At 35.4% G+C, this 20238-nt stretch overlaps 2 protein-coding genes across 2 annotated transcripts; both read left to right on the top strand.

The window, feature by feature from the left end:
- The first annotated feature begins 11388 nt into the window (after window positions 1-11388).
- On the top strand, window positions 11389-13811 carry LOC137805841 (protein DETOXIFICATION 55). Its single transcript, XM_068605748.2, has 2 exons — window positions 11389-11637; window positions 12085-13811. Exons 1-2 carry the CDS (start codon window positions 11590-11592, stop codon window positions 13573-13575), a joined length of 1539 nt encoding a protein of 512 aa, XP_068461849.1. The 5' UTR covers window positions 11389-11589; the 3' UTR covers window positions 13576-13811.
- A 2711-nt stretch (window positions 13812-16522) lies between these two features.
- LOC137839459 (uncharacterized) lies at window positions 16523-19838 on the top strand. Its single transcript, XM_090300109.1, has 4 exons — window positions 16523-17157; window positions 17290-17929; window positions 18001-18915; window positions 19032-19838. Exons 1-4 carry the CDS (start codon window positions 16523-16525, stop codon window positions 19836-19838), a joined length of 2997 nt encoding a protein of 998 aa, XP_090156235.1.
- Window positions 19839-20238: the final 400 nt, after the last annotated feature.

Raw genomic sequence — 20238 nt, 5'->3', positions numbered from 1 at the left:
TTTTCATTCTCACTTTCCAAAATTGGTAATTGACTCCACAAAACAGAGGTGGCCTGTTCATTGAGGCACCTTTCCCAAAGGGAATTTTATTAGCCATCAAAAGATTTTCAAAAAACAGAAATCAAAACTTGAGTAACTTTCAAGAACCTTGCTCTGTTACCAATTGTTAGGATCGATGGCTAGAACAAGAGGGGGGGGGGGGTGAATTGTTTACCAAAAAATTTCAAAAATACTTTGTTTAGAATGAAACTTTTACAATTAACTCAGAAAACCAATTCAAAAAGCCAATCAAATCTCCAAACAGAAACAAATATCAAAATTATAATCAGTTAAAATGATGATTTAACAGGTTGTTTATGACAGCGGAAAATATCAAACAGTTATGGAGAGAAGAGATCGAGAGAATTACACACAAGGTTTATACTAGTTCACTCTATCCCAGACCTATATCTAGTCCTCAGTCAAACCACTGAGTATTTCACTATGTAACCAATCACAGATTACAAACACACAACACAAAGAGGTGACTTTGAATCCCACAAAGCCTACTCACCCTCTTTGCACACAGCCAACACCTCAAGCCAGAATCACACTGACTTTACAGGACTTTACAACAGTTTTACAGAGAGTAATATGAACAATTACAAGAAACTAAACAAGGGTAGAAAACACCTGGAATCATAGTACACCAGAAACCCTATTGGTCAGTTCTTGAATCACAGCAAAGCTCAAAAAGCAATCTTGCTAAAACTTGGTAAAAACACCTTTTCACAAACAGTTGGTAATCTCTCAAAACAATCTCAAATCAGAGTATCAAACTTTTCTCTCTTATCAATCTTTTCACGTTTGAAAGAAGACTAGTTTTATAATACTTGAGAAGCTACCGTTGAAGGCAGATTTGAACAACCAAATCAGTTAAAACAGGTTTTCAAAAAACACTACAAAAAAACGTGTATAAAGTGGCAGTTTTAATATGGCGGTTATTAATAACCGCCACAATCTGTCGTATAATACGACATTTTAGTAACCGCCACAATGATCCTTTAAAATATGACATTTTTAACTGCCACAATTCTTCTTAAAAATATTTTCACTCTCTCGCATTTTTTCCCACCACACCATTACTTTTCCCCAAATTTTTTCCCCCTTAAAGACCTCACACTTTGACCCCTTTCACCCCTCTAGACCTCAAAGAGACCCTCTCACCCGACCTTCTCACTAACCCTTTCGAACCCTCAAACTCAAATCTTTCACCATTCACATTGAGCACTCTTTCAAACTCTTTTGAGTCCTCTCATAGAACCCTAACTCTTCTCTCTCCCTCTCATTACTGCAAACCCTCTAACCCCTCTCGTAGAACCCTAACCCTTTTCAATATCGTCCTTGGTTTTGTTCACCATTGCCGCCGGCTTGAGTGACGCCCTCCTCACAACAATTTTGGTGGTTTGTCATCGTAACAGGTACGTCATAAAGGGTGTGTAATGGTACTTGAGGCCGAGGCGATTGGTAAGGATGTCGATGTGGCTGACGATTTCGAGGATGTCGTATTGTGAAGGGAGGGTTTCGGTGGAGGGTACAAGGGTTGGTAAAATTGTTGTTGCGTCGGCTAGGGCTTCTTGAAGGACATCACAATAAAAACCCTTATTTCTTCGAAAGGGGTCTATGCCATCAACAAATGTTGAGTCTCCCAAGTCTTCTGCTTCTTCGCCTTCACCACTCCCAACGCCACCACCTTCCCCCCTTCGGGGCTGGCTCTAACGGCTTTTCGGTGACTAAACTGACAGAAATCGGCGGTTTCTCGTTCTCATCTGCGAACAAAAAATCCGAAGAATGTAGAGGTAGGGAGGAATGAAGCAGGTGAGGAAGAAGGTCCACAGGTGCGGGGCTTCAGTGAGGAAGAAATGCGAGAGCAAAGGGAGTGAGTTTCAAACCCATTGCCATTGATAAAACCCCTGTCGATATTAGAATCACTTTCACAGAAACCTAACCCATTCTTCCTTTTTTTCTCAACTTACCTTTTGTGCTCTGTCACTGGATTTTATGCGCGTATTTCCAGTATTATTCAAATATCTTAATTTCTTTTAAATTTTCATTTTAATACAGATCAAACCATTGGAAATTTTGTTATGCAGAATATGTATAACGTGTCGATTCTTGTTTAGTTATTGAGTGAGTTACTTTGTCCTGACAATTTAATATTACTATTGGAACATTGTCATACACCTAAGCTGCTTAATTTCATGATTATTGCAATGTCAACTCAGCTTCTCTGTGGATCATCTCCTAAGCCCAATGATTAAACCCCTTTCTTGATATTTTTTTTCTGCATAGGCTATGGCTTGGTGGATGGTCAGACCATGGTGAAAGGATGAGCGTTTTTTATGCCTGCAATCGTTACGAAGAAGCTAAACAAGAGGGAATGGTAAGGGACCAAACTCTACTTTTCTTGATTAAGGTTTGAGACTACCATTATTTTGTGGTGAGCATACATGTCAATTAATTTTGTGAACAATAAGTTTTAGATTAATTTAGTGCTTGTACTTAGGTGGTGAAACATTTATCTATTAATGTACTCTAATATTTTTCATGATATATACTTGTTTTAGGAAGACAATCTTTCTGATATGCCCCTTTTTTTCTCAGTTTTATCTTATGGTAAATTTAGAATTTCTTTAATATTCTCTCAGTGAACCTAAAATGGTCGAGTTCTTTTGTATTATGTAATAATGATTTGCTTTACATGTATGCATTTCGTTTATGGATCATTTGTGGCATTTCTGTTAAAAGGTCTTTGAATTGTTGACACACGGCCATGGATTTTTTTTTCTTTCTAGTTTCTCTTACCTTTTTGTTTTCTATTTCAGATTGGTGATGTGACAAAATCTGGAGACATTGCAGGACCTCGTGTCTTGGAGCATATTGTTAATGTTGTTCTGTATATGGAAGTTGGTATCTTGTTTTCTTTGAACAGTCAGTAAAGCTTATTTTTGTTTATCGTTATACTTTCTACTACTTGGCATGTTTCTAGGAGTTCATTTTCCTTTTATTCTTGTTATTGCTTGAGGCATCTTAAATCTGTAAATCCTTCATGTGGCTCATTACTGAATTTTTGTAATTCTTATATCTTTTGTGCATTTTGGCGTTCCATCAACTTTATTGCTTTATGTACTTGCCAAATTTAATACTTATGGGGGCTATGAGTTTTTTGGGTTTAAAACAATTCCATTTCAGTTTGTGATGTTTTGATGCATGTGAGACACTCAATCTTGAAATAATACATGTGAGGTTCACATTTTTATTGTCCATAAATTACTATTTAGTACCTATTTGTAAATTGAAATTTTAAGTGAAAATAGGAACTTTGTTTCCTTGTGCAATTTGCATGCTATTTATCCAAGTTAACCATCAATCTCATAGGTTATTCTCATAGACCATATCTTGCCATATATTATCATTGTCTAAATGAAATTCACATTATGTTGATAACGATTTCTTTAGGAATATATGTTAGTTAGCATTCATGTGAAGATATACATTTCATGATGATCCTTTATTTTTAATTATTACTACAGGTTGACAATAACCCTGAGTTTCACTCTTAGCCTGACAAGTCCAAATATGTGATTGAGGATGATGCAGTGCTTTCTAGTCCAGCTATGGAATCAAAAACTGAAATCCTTGGCAGTAGTAGTTTACTGTAGGAGAACACAAACATGGTTCATAACTCGGATCATTCGGGTCATGGAAGAAGTCAAAATGGAATAGGAGTCCAGTAAGATTGGCAAAACCTGATAGTAAGGATCAGAATATTATAAGATCAAGTGGAGGCATCAAGATAAATTAGAACTAAGAGTTCTGTTGTAGTATGTTCAAATATGAGTTTATATTTTGACAATTTAATTTAATTTAATTTACTTGTTGTTTGGATTAATTTCACATTATTAAGTTTATTCTCTCAATGAATGAATTTATCTTTTAATTATTATATTTATCAATTTTAATTATATTATGAAGTATAATTATATTATGAAATTAGTTTATGATATAATTTAATTATATTATGAAACATAACTGTGTTCTGAAGTTTATTTATAATATGAAATTAATTAAAATTATGAAATCAAATTATAAAATAGAATTAAATAAAATATTATAAATATTAAAAATAAAATTAAAGTTTAATTATAATATGAAATTAAATAATATTATGAAATCAAATTATAAAATAGAATTAAATAAATTATTATAAATATTAAAAATAAAAAACAATATTTAATATTCGAATTATGATAGTTATAATGGGTATTATAAACGTCATACTATACTGTATTAAGTGGCGTTTAAAACTGCCACTATTTATGTTAGAATTGGTTTACCCAATTTCAAAATTATGACAATTATAACTGACGCCAATTACACGCTTAAAACCGCCACTTTATACCATGCATAATATGGCGTCTACTACAACGGTTCTCAATTGACCGCCACATTAAACTTTGTGGCGGCAAGAATTCTGACGGTACGTGGTACCGCCACAGACGTATAATGTGGCGGTTAGAAACGTCAGCTTTTGCGAAAATAACCGCCGCAGTATACACGTTTTTTTGTAGTGAAATTGTTATGAAAACTTACATTTAATCGGTTAAAACTGCGATTTAACTGGTTGAATGATTTTGACAGTTATACAACTGATTCAAAAAAACAATTTCAAAACACCTTTGCCAGCTAAGTGACAAACAACCGATTATCTCGAAACTTTAATCGGTTGTTTTTCCCTTTGCATGGAAAAACACTTTAATCTTTAAAACAGATTGAAATAAGCTTTGTTTGAGAAGAAAAACTAATCTTACAAAGATTTTAAACCCCATAACAAAACCTAAACCTAAAACACAACACAGCTTCAGGCTTCATGAGGATTTGATACATCAAAGCTTCCCATCTTCAACAACAACTCCGCATTAGCCTCGCGCAACTCTTCGTTGCTTGCGCGTGATGCGTCCAACTCGACCTGGAATTGATCTTGCCTGAATGCATGCTCGGCGCGAACCTCAGCCAACACCCTCTCCTGATCAGCCTTGGTTGTCGCCACTATCTGCTAAAGAGCGCGGATAGTCTCCATGAGTTGTTACATGGTAACGTTGTCACCTTCTTCTTGTACAGATGTACCTTGTTTTGTATTCCTCATGTCGTTTGATAGCTCTGATCACTACTGTGAGTGGAACCTAGTTTTATCCTGCCCCATGGTGGGCGCCAAATGTTCTTATCGGTTGACTTGGTCGCTGGTTCACTTCAAAGGCAAACGGTGGCTCCTCCTACCTCTGGTGGATTCGATGCTTCCCTTTGGATGTTGGAATGCGGCTTTGTGTGAAACAGAGGGGGCCCTACCTGTTGATTGCACTTCGACAATCAAGTCAGTACTGGGCTAAGAAACAATGAGTAAATAAGATAGTAATTTTAGTCTTAGAAACGGTGTGTCTTTACTAGGGATCACGAATCCCTTTTATAGACTACTTTAGGTTACCTCATTATAACAACCTTCCTCTCACGAGAACCTTATCTCGAGTGAAAGTAGGTTCAATGGGAAGGCATTCAGTTACGTTGTTACACAATCTTAGTGTAACAACCGCACATAATCTTCCTCCTTGGAGTGCATAATCTTAACAACATGGCCGCCAGGATACTAACTAATATACCAGCATCATGGGGCCCATCTGTCACTGTAGGCGTTCTATCCTTTACGTATCATGCATGCAGCTTACCCCTGAAAACCCTAGCGTTCTTTGGCCCAGACGTCTCTAGTGGGTATTTACTCGTGTTAGACCTCGAATGTACTATACACACCACATGCATTTGCGCTGATCAGGCATTTCACGCATACGGGTTTAAACACGTATCTTTGGGGGCGCACTTACGTGGCTCATTATCCCCACAGATGTCGATGTCCGATCTCTGAGCACCGAGCCCAACGCTCAGGTCCAGTAGAGTGTTTGTCTTTTAATATGAAATATTACTGAAATATGACACTAATCAAGTCTTTAAACCTTTACCTAGTTACTACTTTTTTGTTGTCAAACAAAAATAGGTTTGTCACCTACATATTGTGATCACTTGTATTGTTGGAAACCAAATTAATGACCAAAATTTCTATTTCAAAATTTGGTCACCTGACTAATAAAATATAAATATATAAATTTTATACATGCAAATAATATTATTAGAGGTGGTCATAGATTGGAATTTTCAAAATCTAGATAAAATAATATAGGTTGAATATAAAATTCACATTCATTTTAACTAGATCAAATTGATTTGGATTTTTCCAATCCAATTTATATTTTTTTTTTCAAATTATATTTGAATTGGCCTAATTTGGACTTGATTTCGCCATACCAACTTAAATGAGTTGGTATTGTCAAACTCAATTTGACAAGAGTTTGACACGACTCCATCTAAGTACTTGTATTTTCATAGGAAATATTATTAAAATATGACCCTTATCAACCTAGAATCTTGCTTGCCCTCAAACAAAGTAAATGAATATAAATAAATTATAATTAAATTAAAATATCAAAACAAGTTTATTTACAAAACAACATATTAAATTAGAAACTTATGGTGCTTCCAACTTTAAATATAGCAAAATATAAATACAATCAACTTCAGTCTGATTTGGAAATTGTCCCCAGCCTGACTTGGAAATTGTCCCCAACCAGACTTGGACTTGACTCCAACCTAACTTGGGCTTGGCCTGTGGGCCAACTCAGTTTGCCTGACCTAATGTGGACCTATGTTAACTCAACATGACTTTGAAATTTTCTGACTCATCCTAACTTGGGTAAGGTTCGTCTAGGTCAACTGGGTCATGAGCAACATGCCTACTTGGACTTGACCTATGTGCAACCAACTTAGTGCGACTTGGGCCTGACCTAACTTGACTTGAGTTCAAACCAATTGAAATTGACCTAAGTGTAACCTAACTCAACTTGACTTAAACTCAACTCGAATTGAGATTGACTTGACTTGAGCCAATCTAAATCGAGTTTGGCTTGGCCCCTAACATATAGCTTGGGTTAGTTTAGTTCAACTTAACTTTGGTGTGACCTGATTCGTTTTGTCTTGGACAACCTATCATAACTTTAGTCCAATCTCACTTGACCTTACCTGAGTTGAACCCAATTAGACCAATCTTATCTTACTCGAGCCTTATCCAACCTAATATTTCATATTTTGAATGGATCTAAATTTACATTAATTTTTAATTTTTAAAATTCAAAAAATTACACCATTTATATCGAATCTAATTAAATGGATTCTAATTAAAATCTAAAAATATAAATTTAGTTTTGACACAAATTCATTAAAATAAACTTAAAGTAATATAAATTTAAAGAATTATGATTTAATTTTAAAATATTTTTTTACCCAAACTTAAATGTCCCTAAATTTTTCGTCAAAGTGAAAGTTTTCTCTAAAAAATTGAATACGAGTGATTTATCTATCTTCGAGAGACTATTTGAATTGATAAATAATACAATTTTGAATTATATTAAAACAGGAAACAGGATTTCTAAATTTTGGTCTTACAGATAGTAAGAATTAATAACTAAACAACACATCAAATTTGATTCTGATTGTGAAACAGTAAACACGTATCATTCTTATAGCAAGCTGCTATAGATTTGTTTATTATGTTTGGTGCGATTTGCTCACCTGTGATCTTGTTTTTCCATAAACTTCCAACAGTTATTGTGTCCCTATGCTCTTGCATGTCATAGATGTAAATCAACTACAGTAACCGAATTTATTCTTGTTCTGTAATTTATAATTTGAATCACGCTAGCTAATTAATTAATCAATCAAAGAACAAGTAAATCAATTGACTTTGTTTTTATTTAATTAATGAGAGTTTCATCCTTCATTTCGGTGCCATCCAACCTGAGAAATATTTTTATGGAAAATATTCGTGTCTTCATAGAAAAAAAAGAGAGCTTAGTACTTAAACTAACTTTTATAGTCTTAAGTTTTTGAATAAAAGTTGAATTTAATAAATTAAAAATAAAGTAAAATGTTTGATTATTTAATAAATTTTGAATAAATAACCATTTTTTGTATGACGTTATTATCCACATTGTCCCTACATTTGAGTAATGTTTCCAAAGAAGTAGCTTTACATCTTTTACGGACTCAAATTTTTGTTAAACAAACAAACCTTTTTGTTCAACCCCAGTCTTTTATTTTGTTAGAAAGAGTGTAAAGAGACAAATAAATAAAAAATCCCATTTTTATACATGAACTATGAATGCATAAGTATTTTATTTTCTAAAATGAAGGATTTCACTTTGAACCAATTATTATCAACAAGAACATTATACTAATATAAAAACATAAAATTGAAGCAAGATGAGCATGGACAGGTATGCTATGTACACATAAAAGCAAAAAAATTTAACTTGGGTATAGATAACTGATATTTGGAGAAAAAACATTATGTGTGTGGATAATGACTTTAGGAGAAAAACATGATAAAAAAAAGGCAGATATAGAGGTTTGGAGTGGGATGATGGAATAGATAGGCCCCCATTGATCTATAATGTAATTGATTATAGGTTAGACAGATATGGGTCTCTCATTACTCTTTAGTCTTTTCCAAACCCTGAAGCGATTCAACTGAACTGTGAAATGATGAAAGAAACTTATGGGACCAAGGCTATCAGATTCAGTGAACTATATGAATATATTCAAAAGCCATGGCCACAGGGCATTTTGATGCGTTTTGTCACTGCATTCGTACTACCACTCACTGCACCATACTAACATATTGTGTACATCATATTGACTTAGGTATAAAATCCCATCTTAATTTGATGATATTGTAGATAAAAAGTTGACAGATGAGCAAATTATCGACAAGATTAAGTGTGGGGATCATAGTTGTTGATGAGGATTTCCTTGACATTTGGTGCAACTAGATTGCACATGCATGGTTCCATGTAAGTGCGACATCAAGTTATAACAGTTAATCTGTGTTATTAGTATGTCATCCATGTTGGGTTTTTCCGTTTTTGAAGTCTCAAGTTGCACATCATTAGAGTTGGAAAAGGCTCAGCTTCAGATTACTTTCCAATATAAATAACCCTTTCTTGCATCAGAAGTTTCTAAGGGGAATTTGTGTGACTGGTTGACCTGTATTTTTTATTATTTAATTTTTTGGATCTGATCCATTAAAATCTGTCTTTTTAAGAGATGAAACTTAATTATATAATTAAATTGTAGAACTAAAAGTAGATGATCAATAATCTATATCATGACTGAATGTTATATTATAGTGTTGAAGGGTTCATGAGTGGTTTATCACTAGGCTTAGAATAACATGTGAATGCCTAACTTGAAGGGAATGGATAAATAAAAAGTGACATGGTCAACCCAAAGTGCAAGAGTGAAATAGATAAATATGACTAGCCATGCAGCTTATAGCGTGACATGCTTTCGTTATTTGTCAAATTCTCAGACTTCACCCACCACCCACGTTCTCACCAGTCACCATCTTCTGTCTATTTGTGGAAACCCACCTTTAGCTTTGGTGAGCAGTAAAATTATTTGGTTCCAGTTTTTATCATATTTTTTATGATTGACGTGTGTCACCAACATTTTATCATAGGAAGAGTTTTGGATTTTTATTATTGAATTTTTCTATCATGTTCGAAATCCAATAATGTAAAAGTTAACACCAGTACTAAGGACCTTCCTGTTATAACAACTTTATCACATATTCTAAACAATCATTTTACATTTTGATAATCATTTCCCTCCAATTTAACGATGATGGGTGATGGTCTACTGAGAAATGAGAGAGAGAGGTTTTGGTCTAAAAAGTACAAACTAGGGACGTAAATGGTAGGTTTGTGGGTTTGTCCCAAAAAGCCGAAAACAAAGGGTAGGGGTCACATATGACATTGGAATTTGAAGTTAGGTGTAGAAACTTTTTTCATAACAAGGCTTATGTGCAAAATAGAAAACTTGGTTTTGTGAGGTTGGAATGCTTCACCCATTTTGGATTATGAAATATATAAATAAATTAGCGCAAAACACGTGGTTGAAAGCTATATTTTTTTGCTTACAATACAATCTAATTTTCGACTCTGTTTTCCAATTAGGACCGAAGGCTCCACAATCCAAATTGCTGTTAGTTTGAAAGGCCCCCACCATTGATGGTTTACTGAAGTAACGTCACACTAACAAATTATCACAACTGATTAATGCTAATATATATATATATATATATATATATATATATATATATTATAGGATTCCTCAAAAACCATTATTCCATTTTCTTACAACCTTTTAACTTCATTCTGCCATGGAAGATGGAAAATGATTGGTAGGCACTCAAATATTTAGCATTATACACTTCTGTTCTATATGTTACCATAAAAATTGAGGGAAGAAAAAGGGAGGGAGTAAAAATAGACAGGAGAATAATAAGTTTTTCATTGATAATATAAAAAATAGAAAGAATGAAAAAAAATTATTATTTCTTTTACAGTTAATAATTTTGAAAACTAAGATTCAATTTTTTTATTCTATTACTTATTATTTATATTTGTTTTTCTTTCAACATTTTGTAATATATTTGAATAACTGTCTAAAATAATGTGATGGCACAAATTTTTGTCAAAAGCTCTTAAGTTATGCACCAAATTATATATACAAAATTCTGAAACAAAATAGTATTAAGCGTGTCATGTATGTTACTTCTCAAATCATATACGGAGTGTGATTACATGGGGATATATTGAACAATTGTCAGTACTCAAAATACACAAACACGATCTAAAGTAGATTGAAGAAGATTACATGCACAACTAATATCTTTCTTCTAAAAGGGGAGATCAAATTTCAGGAAATACAGCATCTGCATGAAATTTTCTTATGATGCTTCTACATATTTGGAAAAAATTACAAAGTAGGACTTGAGTTTCGGGCATTAATTGAACAACATGTTACATGGTTTATTTATAAACAAGGTATCTCTTTGTTTACTATTGCAGAAAAGAGTGAGAGAACGGATTTTCCATATGTATGTTTTTATTTATCTATTCATTTTCTTTGCACTGTCCTTCTGTCTCATCACTTAACTTATTATGTTTATCACTTTTTGCAGTTTTTTTTTCTTCCACCCAATCCAATGAGGAGGAGCTGGTATTGAAAAGTAGTGTTAGTTATTTGTATGATTTATGAGATAGTTATTTGGGTTGGATTAAGAAAATAATGGCAATTATGATATTATAGTAGCTTTTGAGCTTGTCAATCAATGCTAACAAAGGAACACACGTAACCGACCACCTTGGAACCTTATAAAAGAGTGTCTGTGCTTAATCCCTGAACACATACACACAGACTTTGCTTTCTTCCTCTCCTCTCTAACTCCTCCTGGTCCCGCTCACTTTTGTTTTTTGAAGGAGTGTTTTTCAGAGGAGAGGAATAAAACATCCCCACCATTATCCCCTTCTGTTCCTCATAATTAACCCTTTTCTCAAAACACACTCAGAAACAAGAAAATAACCAAAACTAACCAAAACCTTTGAGATGCTTGCACAACAGAAATCCCCAAAGACATACCCGACACTTCCCCAGGTAAGCTATCTCTTTTTCTATGATTTTCACACCCACATACTTCATATAATGTGCAGACTTTTATTTATAAAAATATCTATCATCCACTCACTCTCTCTTCCATTCCATTTTCATCCTCCATTTTTAAAATAAATAAATAAATGGTTCAGAACTATCTCTTCTTTTTTCGCTCTCATTTTTAAAAGAAATAGTTAAGTGATTCTGAATTATGAAGATCTCTACATAAAGATCTATTAGAACCATAAAGTATTACTTTTTTATTATATATACTATTTTCTCAGTTTTCACCTTTCCTGTTTTCATCTTATCTCTGTTTTTTCCATTCCAGCTATCAGATTTTGTGTAGACAAGCATCATTACTTTCATTTATGAGATTTGGCTGGCATTCTAAAACTTATCTTAAACCTGATATGGATCCCTCATTCATGGGTTTTGTTAATCATGCAGGTATTGGAGGAAGTAAAGAGAATGTCAGACATAGGGTTCCCTATATCCGCCATGAGCCTTGTGGGGTACCTAAAAAACTTGACCTTAGTTGTGTGCATGGGAAGGTTGGGAAGCCTGGAATTAGCTGGAGGTTCTTTGGCAATAGGCTTCACCAACATAACTGGTTACTCTGTCCTCTCAGGTCTAGCCATGGGCATGGAACCCCTCTGCACCCAAGCCTTCGGTTCTAGAAACTTCTCCTTACTCTCTCTAACTTTGCAGAGAACAATTCTGATGTTACTGCTATTTTCTCTCCCCATTTCTCTTCTGTGGCTCAACCTCGAATCTCTCATGCTTTTCCTTCGCCAGAATCCAGACATAACCCGTGTAGCTACCCTCTATTGCCGCTTCGCCATCCCAGACCTCATAGTCAATAGCTTCCTCCACCCTCTTCGCATCTATCTACGCAGCAAAGGAACAACTTGGCCACTGTTGTGGTGCACTTTACTTTCCATTCTTCTACACCTTCCCACCATCGCCTTTTTAACCTTCAAACTCCACCTTGGGGTGCCGGGAATCGCTGTTTCATCCTTTGTTGCCAATTTTAACAACCTTTTTTTCCTTCTTCTGTACATGTTCTATACACGTGTTCCCAAGGAGTCCTTACACGTGCCATTACTACTGTCTCGTACCATTTCACATAATAACTTGATGACATGTAGAAGCAGTTGTAGTAGTCTTGCCATGGAATGGGGTGTGCTACTGAAATTTTCAATACAAAGTTGTCTAGCTGTTTGCTTGGAGTGGTGGTGGTACGAATTGATGACAATTTCCGCAGGCTACCTTCAGAACCCTCGTGTTGCTCTAGCCACGGCTGGCATAGTGATACAAACCACATCTCTTTTGTACACTTTGCCAACATCACTAAGTGCATCGGTGTCAACGAGAGTAGGGAATGAACTAGGGGCGGGGCAAGCTGAAAGAGCGAGTTTGGCAACGGTGGTAGCAATAGGATTATCACTTGCAAGCTCAATTTTTGGGTTATTGTGGACCACTATGGGAAGAGAAAGGTGGGGGAGAGTGTTCACTAGTGACGGTGAGGTGCTGCAATTGAGTATGGCAGTGTTACCTATAATTGGACTTTGTGAGTTAGCCAATTGTCCACAAACCACAAGCTGTGGAATCCTCAGAGGAAGTGCTAGGCCTGGTGTTGGGGCAGTTATAAACTTTTGCTCCTTTTATTTGGTGGGAGCACCAGTAGCCCTTGTTTTGGCCTTCGTTTGGAAACTTGGGATGGTGGGGCTGTGTTATGGGTTGTTGGCAGCACAGATCGCATGTGTGGTGTCAATTTTCATTGTCGTGTACAAAACTGATTGGGAAAGGGAGTCATTGAAAGCCAGAAGCTTGGTGGGAAAGGGTTTATGTGGCACTTTCGCATTTCATCAGGACCAAATCACGATCAAATGTGAAGAACATCTTGTCTTTCTCAAAGAGGACAACTCTGAAAAGTGAACAAGTTACGCCCCAAAAAGCTCGAACAAAATTCAACCCAAAATTATGATTCTTTTTAGTATTGGAAATTAGATTGTCACACCCCAAATCTTGCATCCTTCCCCTATATACTCATATACACCTGTGTCTACATTCTCACACATAAATACGTAATTTAGGAGGAGGATCTAAGATTTTAGAGCGTGAATTTTTATTTTTTTTACTGTGATTATATACATATGCATTTACATAACCAATTGTCTTCTTGTATTTTTTTTTCCTTGCAGAAAGCCTCAATGCAAGGTCTATCTAATTTGTACTTGTAATTGTAATAGTAGATGGTACCATGAAACATAGTATAAGTAATTGTAATAGTAAGGTGTAACTACTTTGTACTTGATTAGTATAATAGATCGATTTCAGCCAAATGATTCGAATAGTTAACAGTTATATGCGTCAGATTAAACAACAACAATTTTGCACATGGCACAGGGATTTTGTAATAGCGATCTTTTCTAAATACAAACTAGTTAAAATATATAAATAAATTTTGATGCACAAAGTCAAAATAGAAATAACGAAAAGTTGTTAGCTTAATGTAATCCATATGAATAATGAGCATTGTTTTTAAGAAAGATATTTCAATAGTAGATTCAATTTAATTTTTTTTTTAAATTGTGGCATGAAAACAATTGAGTAAGACATATATAAGACCACACTAAGCATGTGCTAGCATGTGTTCATGCATGAGCGGGAACACAGAGTGAGAGATTATGATTTTAGTATGTTCATCTATGAAAAAAACTAAACATGCCCAGACACTTCTTCTTAAATGGCGTATCCGTGTCGGACATACGTATGCGTGTCGATACTCGTACGACACTCGTAGGATACTTATCGGTGAAGTGTTCAATTCAAAAAAATATTTGTTAGATTTTTGAAAATTCTAGCACGATTTTAACACAATTTTAAAAGGTATAAATACAATAACTTTCTAAAAACTCAAATTTATTGTATAAATTTTTATTATGATTATAAAAATAAGAACAAATTCTTTTGAACCAGTCATGAAAAATATCTTCCTGCTCTCAAAAGAATCTGGAACATACTTTTGCACATAAATATTTATTTTCAATTTATATAATTCAAAATTATATAATATATAGATCCGTGTCCCCGTATCCTACATTTTAGAGATTATACGTATCTCCGTGTCCGTGTCCGTATCAGTATCGTGTCAGTGTCCGTATCCGTATTTATGCTACATATGTATCTATTTTGGCAGTTAAGTGGTGGTAGTTGTAATTTGTTAGATGTTCTTAGTATAGACTTCTCTTTATATGGTATACCCTTTTGAATAGACTCCACATATTGTCATATGCCAAAGTTTGGAAGAAATTAAAATACCAATTTGAAAGGGCATATCTCAAATAAATAACCATCATCTCACTACTTCTATCAATTTACTTCTTAAAACACTCTAAATTTCTATTTAATTTTTTAATATGTATAATGTCTTTCAATTATCTTATGTTACTAACCTTTGTACAATATTTTGCCACTAAATTTTTTTTAAGGACTAATTTAACACTAAATCAGAAATTATTTTATATTTTTTTTTACACAAACTATTTTCCTAATTTTTAAAAAATTAATTTTACAATGTCTTCATGTTTGATGACCAAATAATTATTTATCCAACTAAAAACATGAATGGTCAATCTTAATGTTTAAATCAAAATAATTGACTTGATTAAAACTCCACTAAAATTTTCACTTCCATCCTATTATCATTCTAGTTCAATAATATGATACTAGTAATAATTATCATAGTGATCATTAACTAATGACTAATTATTGATTTAGGATATCTAACAGAGTTCTCAAGAAAAAAAATCAATATTTATTCTATAATATTTAGAAATACTATAAGTTTTAAGATTTTACTAAGCTGATAAAAAAAAGATTTTACTAAATTTTCATATACCTATATATAATTTTTATCACCTCGATATTGATATAGACACTTTGTCCATAAGTAATTAGCATTCGAAAATTTTGGTCGATCACTTTATGGAATCTCCTTTTCCAAACAATGTCTTTTTTCAACCCTAAAAGATAATAAAATTGAAATTCCAACACACCACTATTTCAAGTTCACCATATACCTCAAGCATCATGTAAGATTTCAGATTTTTTTTCTTTCCAGGAATATGTAAAACTAATAACTAATTTTTAAAATATTGAGATTTATTTAAGAAATCAGATTTCTGATGTATGTTTTTAATGAGGAGGTGATAGTGATCCAAACAACAACAAAAACTGGGGTGCACATTGTATTTGTTGGGCTCAATATGATAAATCACTGATATATCCAATGGTTTTGTTTCCAAATCCTAATCCCTAATTTTCTTTTTACCCCAATAAACAGCGGCATTTCAATTTCATAACTATGAAAATTTTCACTATCTTTAAAAAAAAAATGGATTGTATACATTTAAAACTATTTTTTATATTAAACCTTTAGATGTACCATGTATAATTTCTTCTAAAATTTTTCATGACAAAATTCATTCAAATACGTCCAAAAGGTATATTAAAAAACTCATAAATTGATACACCAATTGTAAAATATGAGAAAGACAGACAAATAAGTGAAAAATTAAAAAGTAATACACAAGAGAAGTTGATTTTCTGTTCACGTTTGCAGGAGACGAAATGCTCTGAAGTTATTAGAGAGAAAGTGTATCTTATTTGGGGAAATAACAATGTTGATTGGGTTGAAAACAAAGCGGTAAACAGCGCTGGAGGGGTACTTACGATCTGGAACAATACGACTTTTCAGATATTTAGTTTTGTTAATGGAAGGAATTACTCTATCATTGAGGGCCTTTGGAAGGTAGGCAATGGGTTACATGTCTCCATCGTGAATGTCTACTGTTATGGCTCCCTACGGGAGAAGAAAGTGATGTGGGGAGAGATCAATGGGTTCAGGTCGAATCAACTCTCTAAGGCCTGGTGTGTTATTGGAGACTTTAATTCAGTTAGACGACAAGAGGAGAGGAAGAGTATGATCTCGGTGACAGACTATTCTAGAGAAATAAAAGGATTTAATGAGTTTATAGAAAAATCTGAGTTCGTGGATATCCCGCTGGTTGGTAGGAAGTTTACTTGGTATAAGCCTAATGGATTGGTGAAAAGTAGAATTGACAGGGTTCTTGTGTCAAAGGAGTGGCTCGAAGCCTGGCCACTTTGCCAACAGTTCGTCCTAAATAGGTCAATCTCGGACCATTGTGCAGTTGTCCTTAAGGAAGTGTCTGTCGACTGGGGTTCGAGACCTTTTAGGAGTTTGGATGTTTGGCAAAAAGATAGTAGGTTTAAAGATTTTGTGAGATTGAAGTGGGACAACTTTGATGTTCAAGGAAGTGGAATTTACGTCTTAAAAGAAAAATTGAAAAAGCTTAAAATAGAGTTGAAAATCTGGAACAAAGAAGTGTTTGGAGATGTGAACCTTGCTAGTGAGGAGTTACAGATGAGGATTGATGAGTTAGACACACGTGATGACGATAATGGTCTAGAAGAGTCAGAAAGGGAGGAGAGAAGGTCACTCTTAGTTGATCTGAACAAAGCCATGTTTAAACAAGAGGCGGTTGTATTTCAAAAAGCAAGACAGAAATGATTGAAACAGGGGGATCTTAACACAAAGTTTTTTCACTCATCTGTGAAATGGAGAAGGTCGAGGAATGAATTGCACGGGTTGTTTGTTGAGGGTAGGTGGTGTGAGGATAAGGGGGTAATCAAGGACAAGGTTCGTGACTTCTTCAAGGATAGATTCGACAGGAACGATGTATGTCAGGTCAGGTTAGATAACGTAAGGTTCAATTCTATCTCGGAAGCTGAGATGTTGGTGGGGGAGTTCTCTGAAGAAGAAATTAGGCCTGCGGTTTGGAATTGTGAAAGCTCTAAGAGCCCTGGTCCTGATGGATTTAATTTTGGTTTCATAAAGTTTTGTTGGGAAATTTTAAGGATGGATCTGATGTTAGCAATGAAGGATTTTGCAACAAAGAGCCACTGGCCTAGAGGTTCAAATGCTTCTTTCCTTTGTCTTGTCCCAAAAGTTGAAAATCCTTTGCAGCTTGGCGAGTTTAGGCCAATTTCTTTGGTAGGATGCCTGTATAAAATTATCTCAAAAGCGTTGTCTCTACGCTTGAAAAAGGTGATTAGCAAAGTGATTGATGTCAGACAGTCTGCTTTTCTTGAAGGTAGGGGATTGCTGGATAGTGTACTGGTAGCGAATGAGGTGCTGGAAGAATATAAAAGGAAGAAGAAGAGTTGTGTGTTCTTCAAAGTTGACTATGAAAAGGCATATGACTCGGTTAGCTGGGAGTTCTTATATTATATGTTGGAAAAACTGGTTTTTGTGCTCAATGGATTCGTTGGATAAAGTGTTGTTTAGAATCTGCTTCTGTCTCTGTATTAGTGAATGGCAGCCCAACTGGGGAATTTTCTCCTAGGAGGGGACTTCGTCAAGGTGACCCGCTTGCTCCGTTCCTCTTCCTCATAGTTGCTGAAGGGTTGGCTGGGGTGTCTAGGATGGCGGAAGAGAAGAATTTGATTGACAGTCTGGAGGTTGGAAGAGCTAAGGTGAAGGTTAATATGTTACAATACGCTGATGATACCTTATTCTTCTGCAAAGCGAATACCAAAAGTGTTTTTAATATTAAGGCTATTTTGCTTTGCTTTGAGCTTGCTTCTGGGCTTAAGGTGAATTTTCTAAAAAGCAGAATTGGCAGGATGGGGTTGGATCAGTGTTCGCTTCAACGTTTTGCAGCTATTCTTAACTGTAAGGTGATGGTAACTCCTTTTGTTTATTTAGGATTACCGGTACGTGGGTGCCACAAGCGCGGTGTTTTTTGGAACGGGGTGCTAGAGAGAGTTCAGGGTAAGTTGTCGAGGTGGAAAGGCAGGTGGTTGTCAATGGCTGGGAGGATCTGTTTGATTAAGTTAGTCCTCTCCTCACTCTCGTTATTCTTTATGTCCTTGTTCAAAATACCATCTGGGGTGGCTAACAAGTTAGTTCGAATCCAAAGGAATTTCCTTTGGGGATGGGGCTCTGACGGAAGGAAAATCGCTTGGGCCTCTTGGAATAAGGTCTGCGAGCCTCGGGACTACGGGGGTCTTGGAATCATTGATTTAAGGACTTTTAACCTGGCCCTGCTAGGCAAGTGGATTTGGAGGTGGGGGTTGGCCAAGGGAGGTTTGTGGAAAGAGATTCTTGACTCTAAATATGGTGGTTGGAGGAATTTGAGAGCGGAAGGTAAACCTTGCAGTGGTTCCCTATGGTGGAGAGACTTGAAGGAGGTTTAGGCCTCTAAGGGTTGGGCAGAAGTTTTGAAGATGGGATTGAGTGGAAAGTTGGTGATGGAGGGAATATTTCTTTCTGGGAAGATAGCTGGTTGAATTGTGGTGCCTTGAAGGGAATGTTTTCGAGATTATATTCGCTTAGCACGGCTAAAGCTGCTAAGGTGGCCGAGATCGGGAACTGGTCTAATGGTGTTTGGATTTGGCATCTGTGTTGGCGTAGATCCCTCTTTGACTGGGAGAAGTTGTTGGAGGAGCAGTTGAGTCAGCTGCTGCAAGGGATAAAGATGGATGCGGGAGGGGTGGATAGCTGGGTATGGAAGGCTGAGGGGTCTCAAAGTTTTACTATTAACTCAGCTTATATTAAGGTAAGGAGGGTTAGTGATGGGGATTTCTCTCCGATTTACTATAGGTTGTGGAGGTGTAAAGCCTTGCCTTCTGCTGTTTTCTTGGCTTGGAGGGTGTTGGAAAATAGGATTGCAACTAGGGTTAATTTGGTAAGGCGCGGGGTGGTGGTTGAAAACCCTGTTTGCTGCTTGTGTGGAAAGGTTGAAGAGTCGTCGAGTCACTTGTTCTCCGTTTGTGACTTTTCTTGGAGGGTCTGGTATCTTTGTTTTGAGTGGCTTGGAGTGTCATTCGTAATCCATTTGGATCCTATGCAAAATTTTATCCAATTCAGGTTGAGTCAGGCATCGGTTTCAGTTAATGATGTTTGGGGGGCAATTTGGGTTGGAATTGTGAGTGAAATTTGGAAGCATAGGAACTTGATCGTCTTTAATGGAGGAGTGGCAGATGTGTTAGAAGTTTTTGCCTCTGCGCAAGTAAAGGTATGGTCTTCGATTGCTGCAAAGTCCCGCGAAGTTTACTTTTCCTACCCCTGTTGGGTTATGGATCCTTTGGCATGTATACGGCTGATTCGGTAAAGCTAGTTAGCGCTTGGTTTGGTTGGTCCTTTGTCCGACGATTTTGGGTGCCAAGTTAGGAGTTAGATTCTATGTGTTCTTGTAAAAGGGTTGGATCACCCCTGAAGTGGTCCCCATTTATTTATTTTTTATTGCTGATCAAAAAAAAATGTATAATCAATTTCTCTTTAACAGGAATTATATATAGTGTTTTCGGTGGTTTTAACCCCGTTAAGTGTATTATCAGCAGTTTGTTTTTTTCCTAAAGGATTCGACGTTGTTAACGGATTACTAACAACTTTTACTAACACCTGGAATGACAATTACTTTTAGACAGTTCTTTGAATCCCAATTACTTTCAACGGTTTGAAACCCCTGTTATTTTCGGCGGTTTCTAAACTTCTGTTATTTTTTACGGTTT

This window comes from Phaseolus vulgaris, chromosome 3, assembly GCF_051622355.1.
Source record: "Phaseolus vulgaris cultivar YP4 chromosome 3, ASM5162235v1, whole genome shotgun sequence".
In the NCBI taxonomy this organism is placed as follows: domain Eukaryota; kingdom Viridiplantae; phylum Streptophyta; class Magnoliopsida; order Fabales; family Fabaceae; genus Phaseolus; species Phaseolus vulgaris.
The sequence above is the reverse complement of the archived record's forward strand: the minus strand, read 5'-3'. Positions and strand labels throughout refer to the sequence as shown.

Excerpts from the sequence above, each read along its gene's own strand:
- LOC137805841 (XM_068605748.2), top strand. The coding sequence starts at position 11,590 with ATGCTTGCACAACAGAAATCCCCAAAGACATACCCGACACTTCCCCAG. Across the intron at positions 11,638-12,084 it reads CATACCCGACACTTCCCCAG|GTATTGGAGGAAGTAAAGAG; the intron begins GTAAGCTATCTC and ends TTAATCATGCAG.
- LOC137839459 (XM_090300109.1), top strand. The coding sequence starts at position 16,523 with ATGTGGGGAGAGATCAATGGGTTCAGGTCGAATCAACTCTCTAAGGCC. Across the intron at positions 17,930-18,000 it reads ATGAAAAGGCATATGACTCG|TGTTGTTTAGAATCTGCTTC; the intron begins GTTAGCTGGGAG and ends CGTTGGATAAAG. Across the intron at positions 18,916-19,031 it reads GGTGGAGAGACTTGAAGGAG|GGAATGTTTTCGAGATTATA; the intron begins GTTTAGGCCTCT and ends GGTGCCTTGAAG.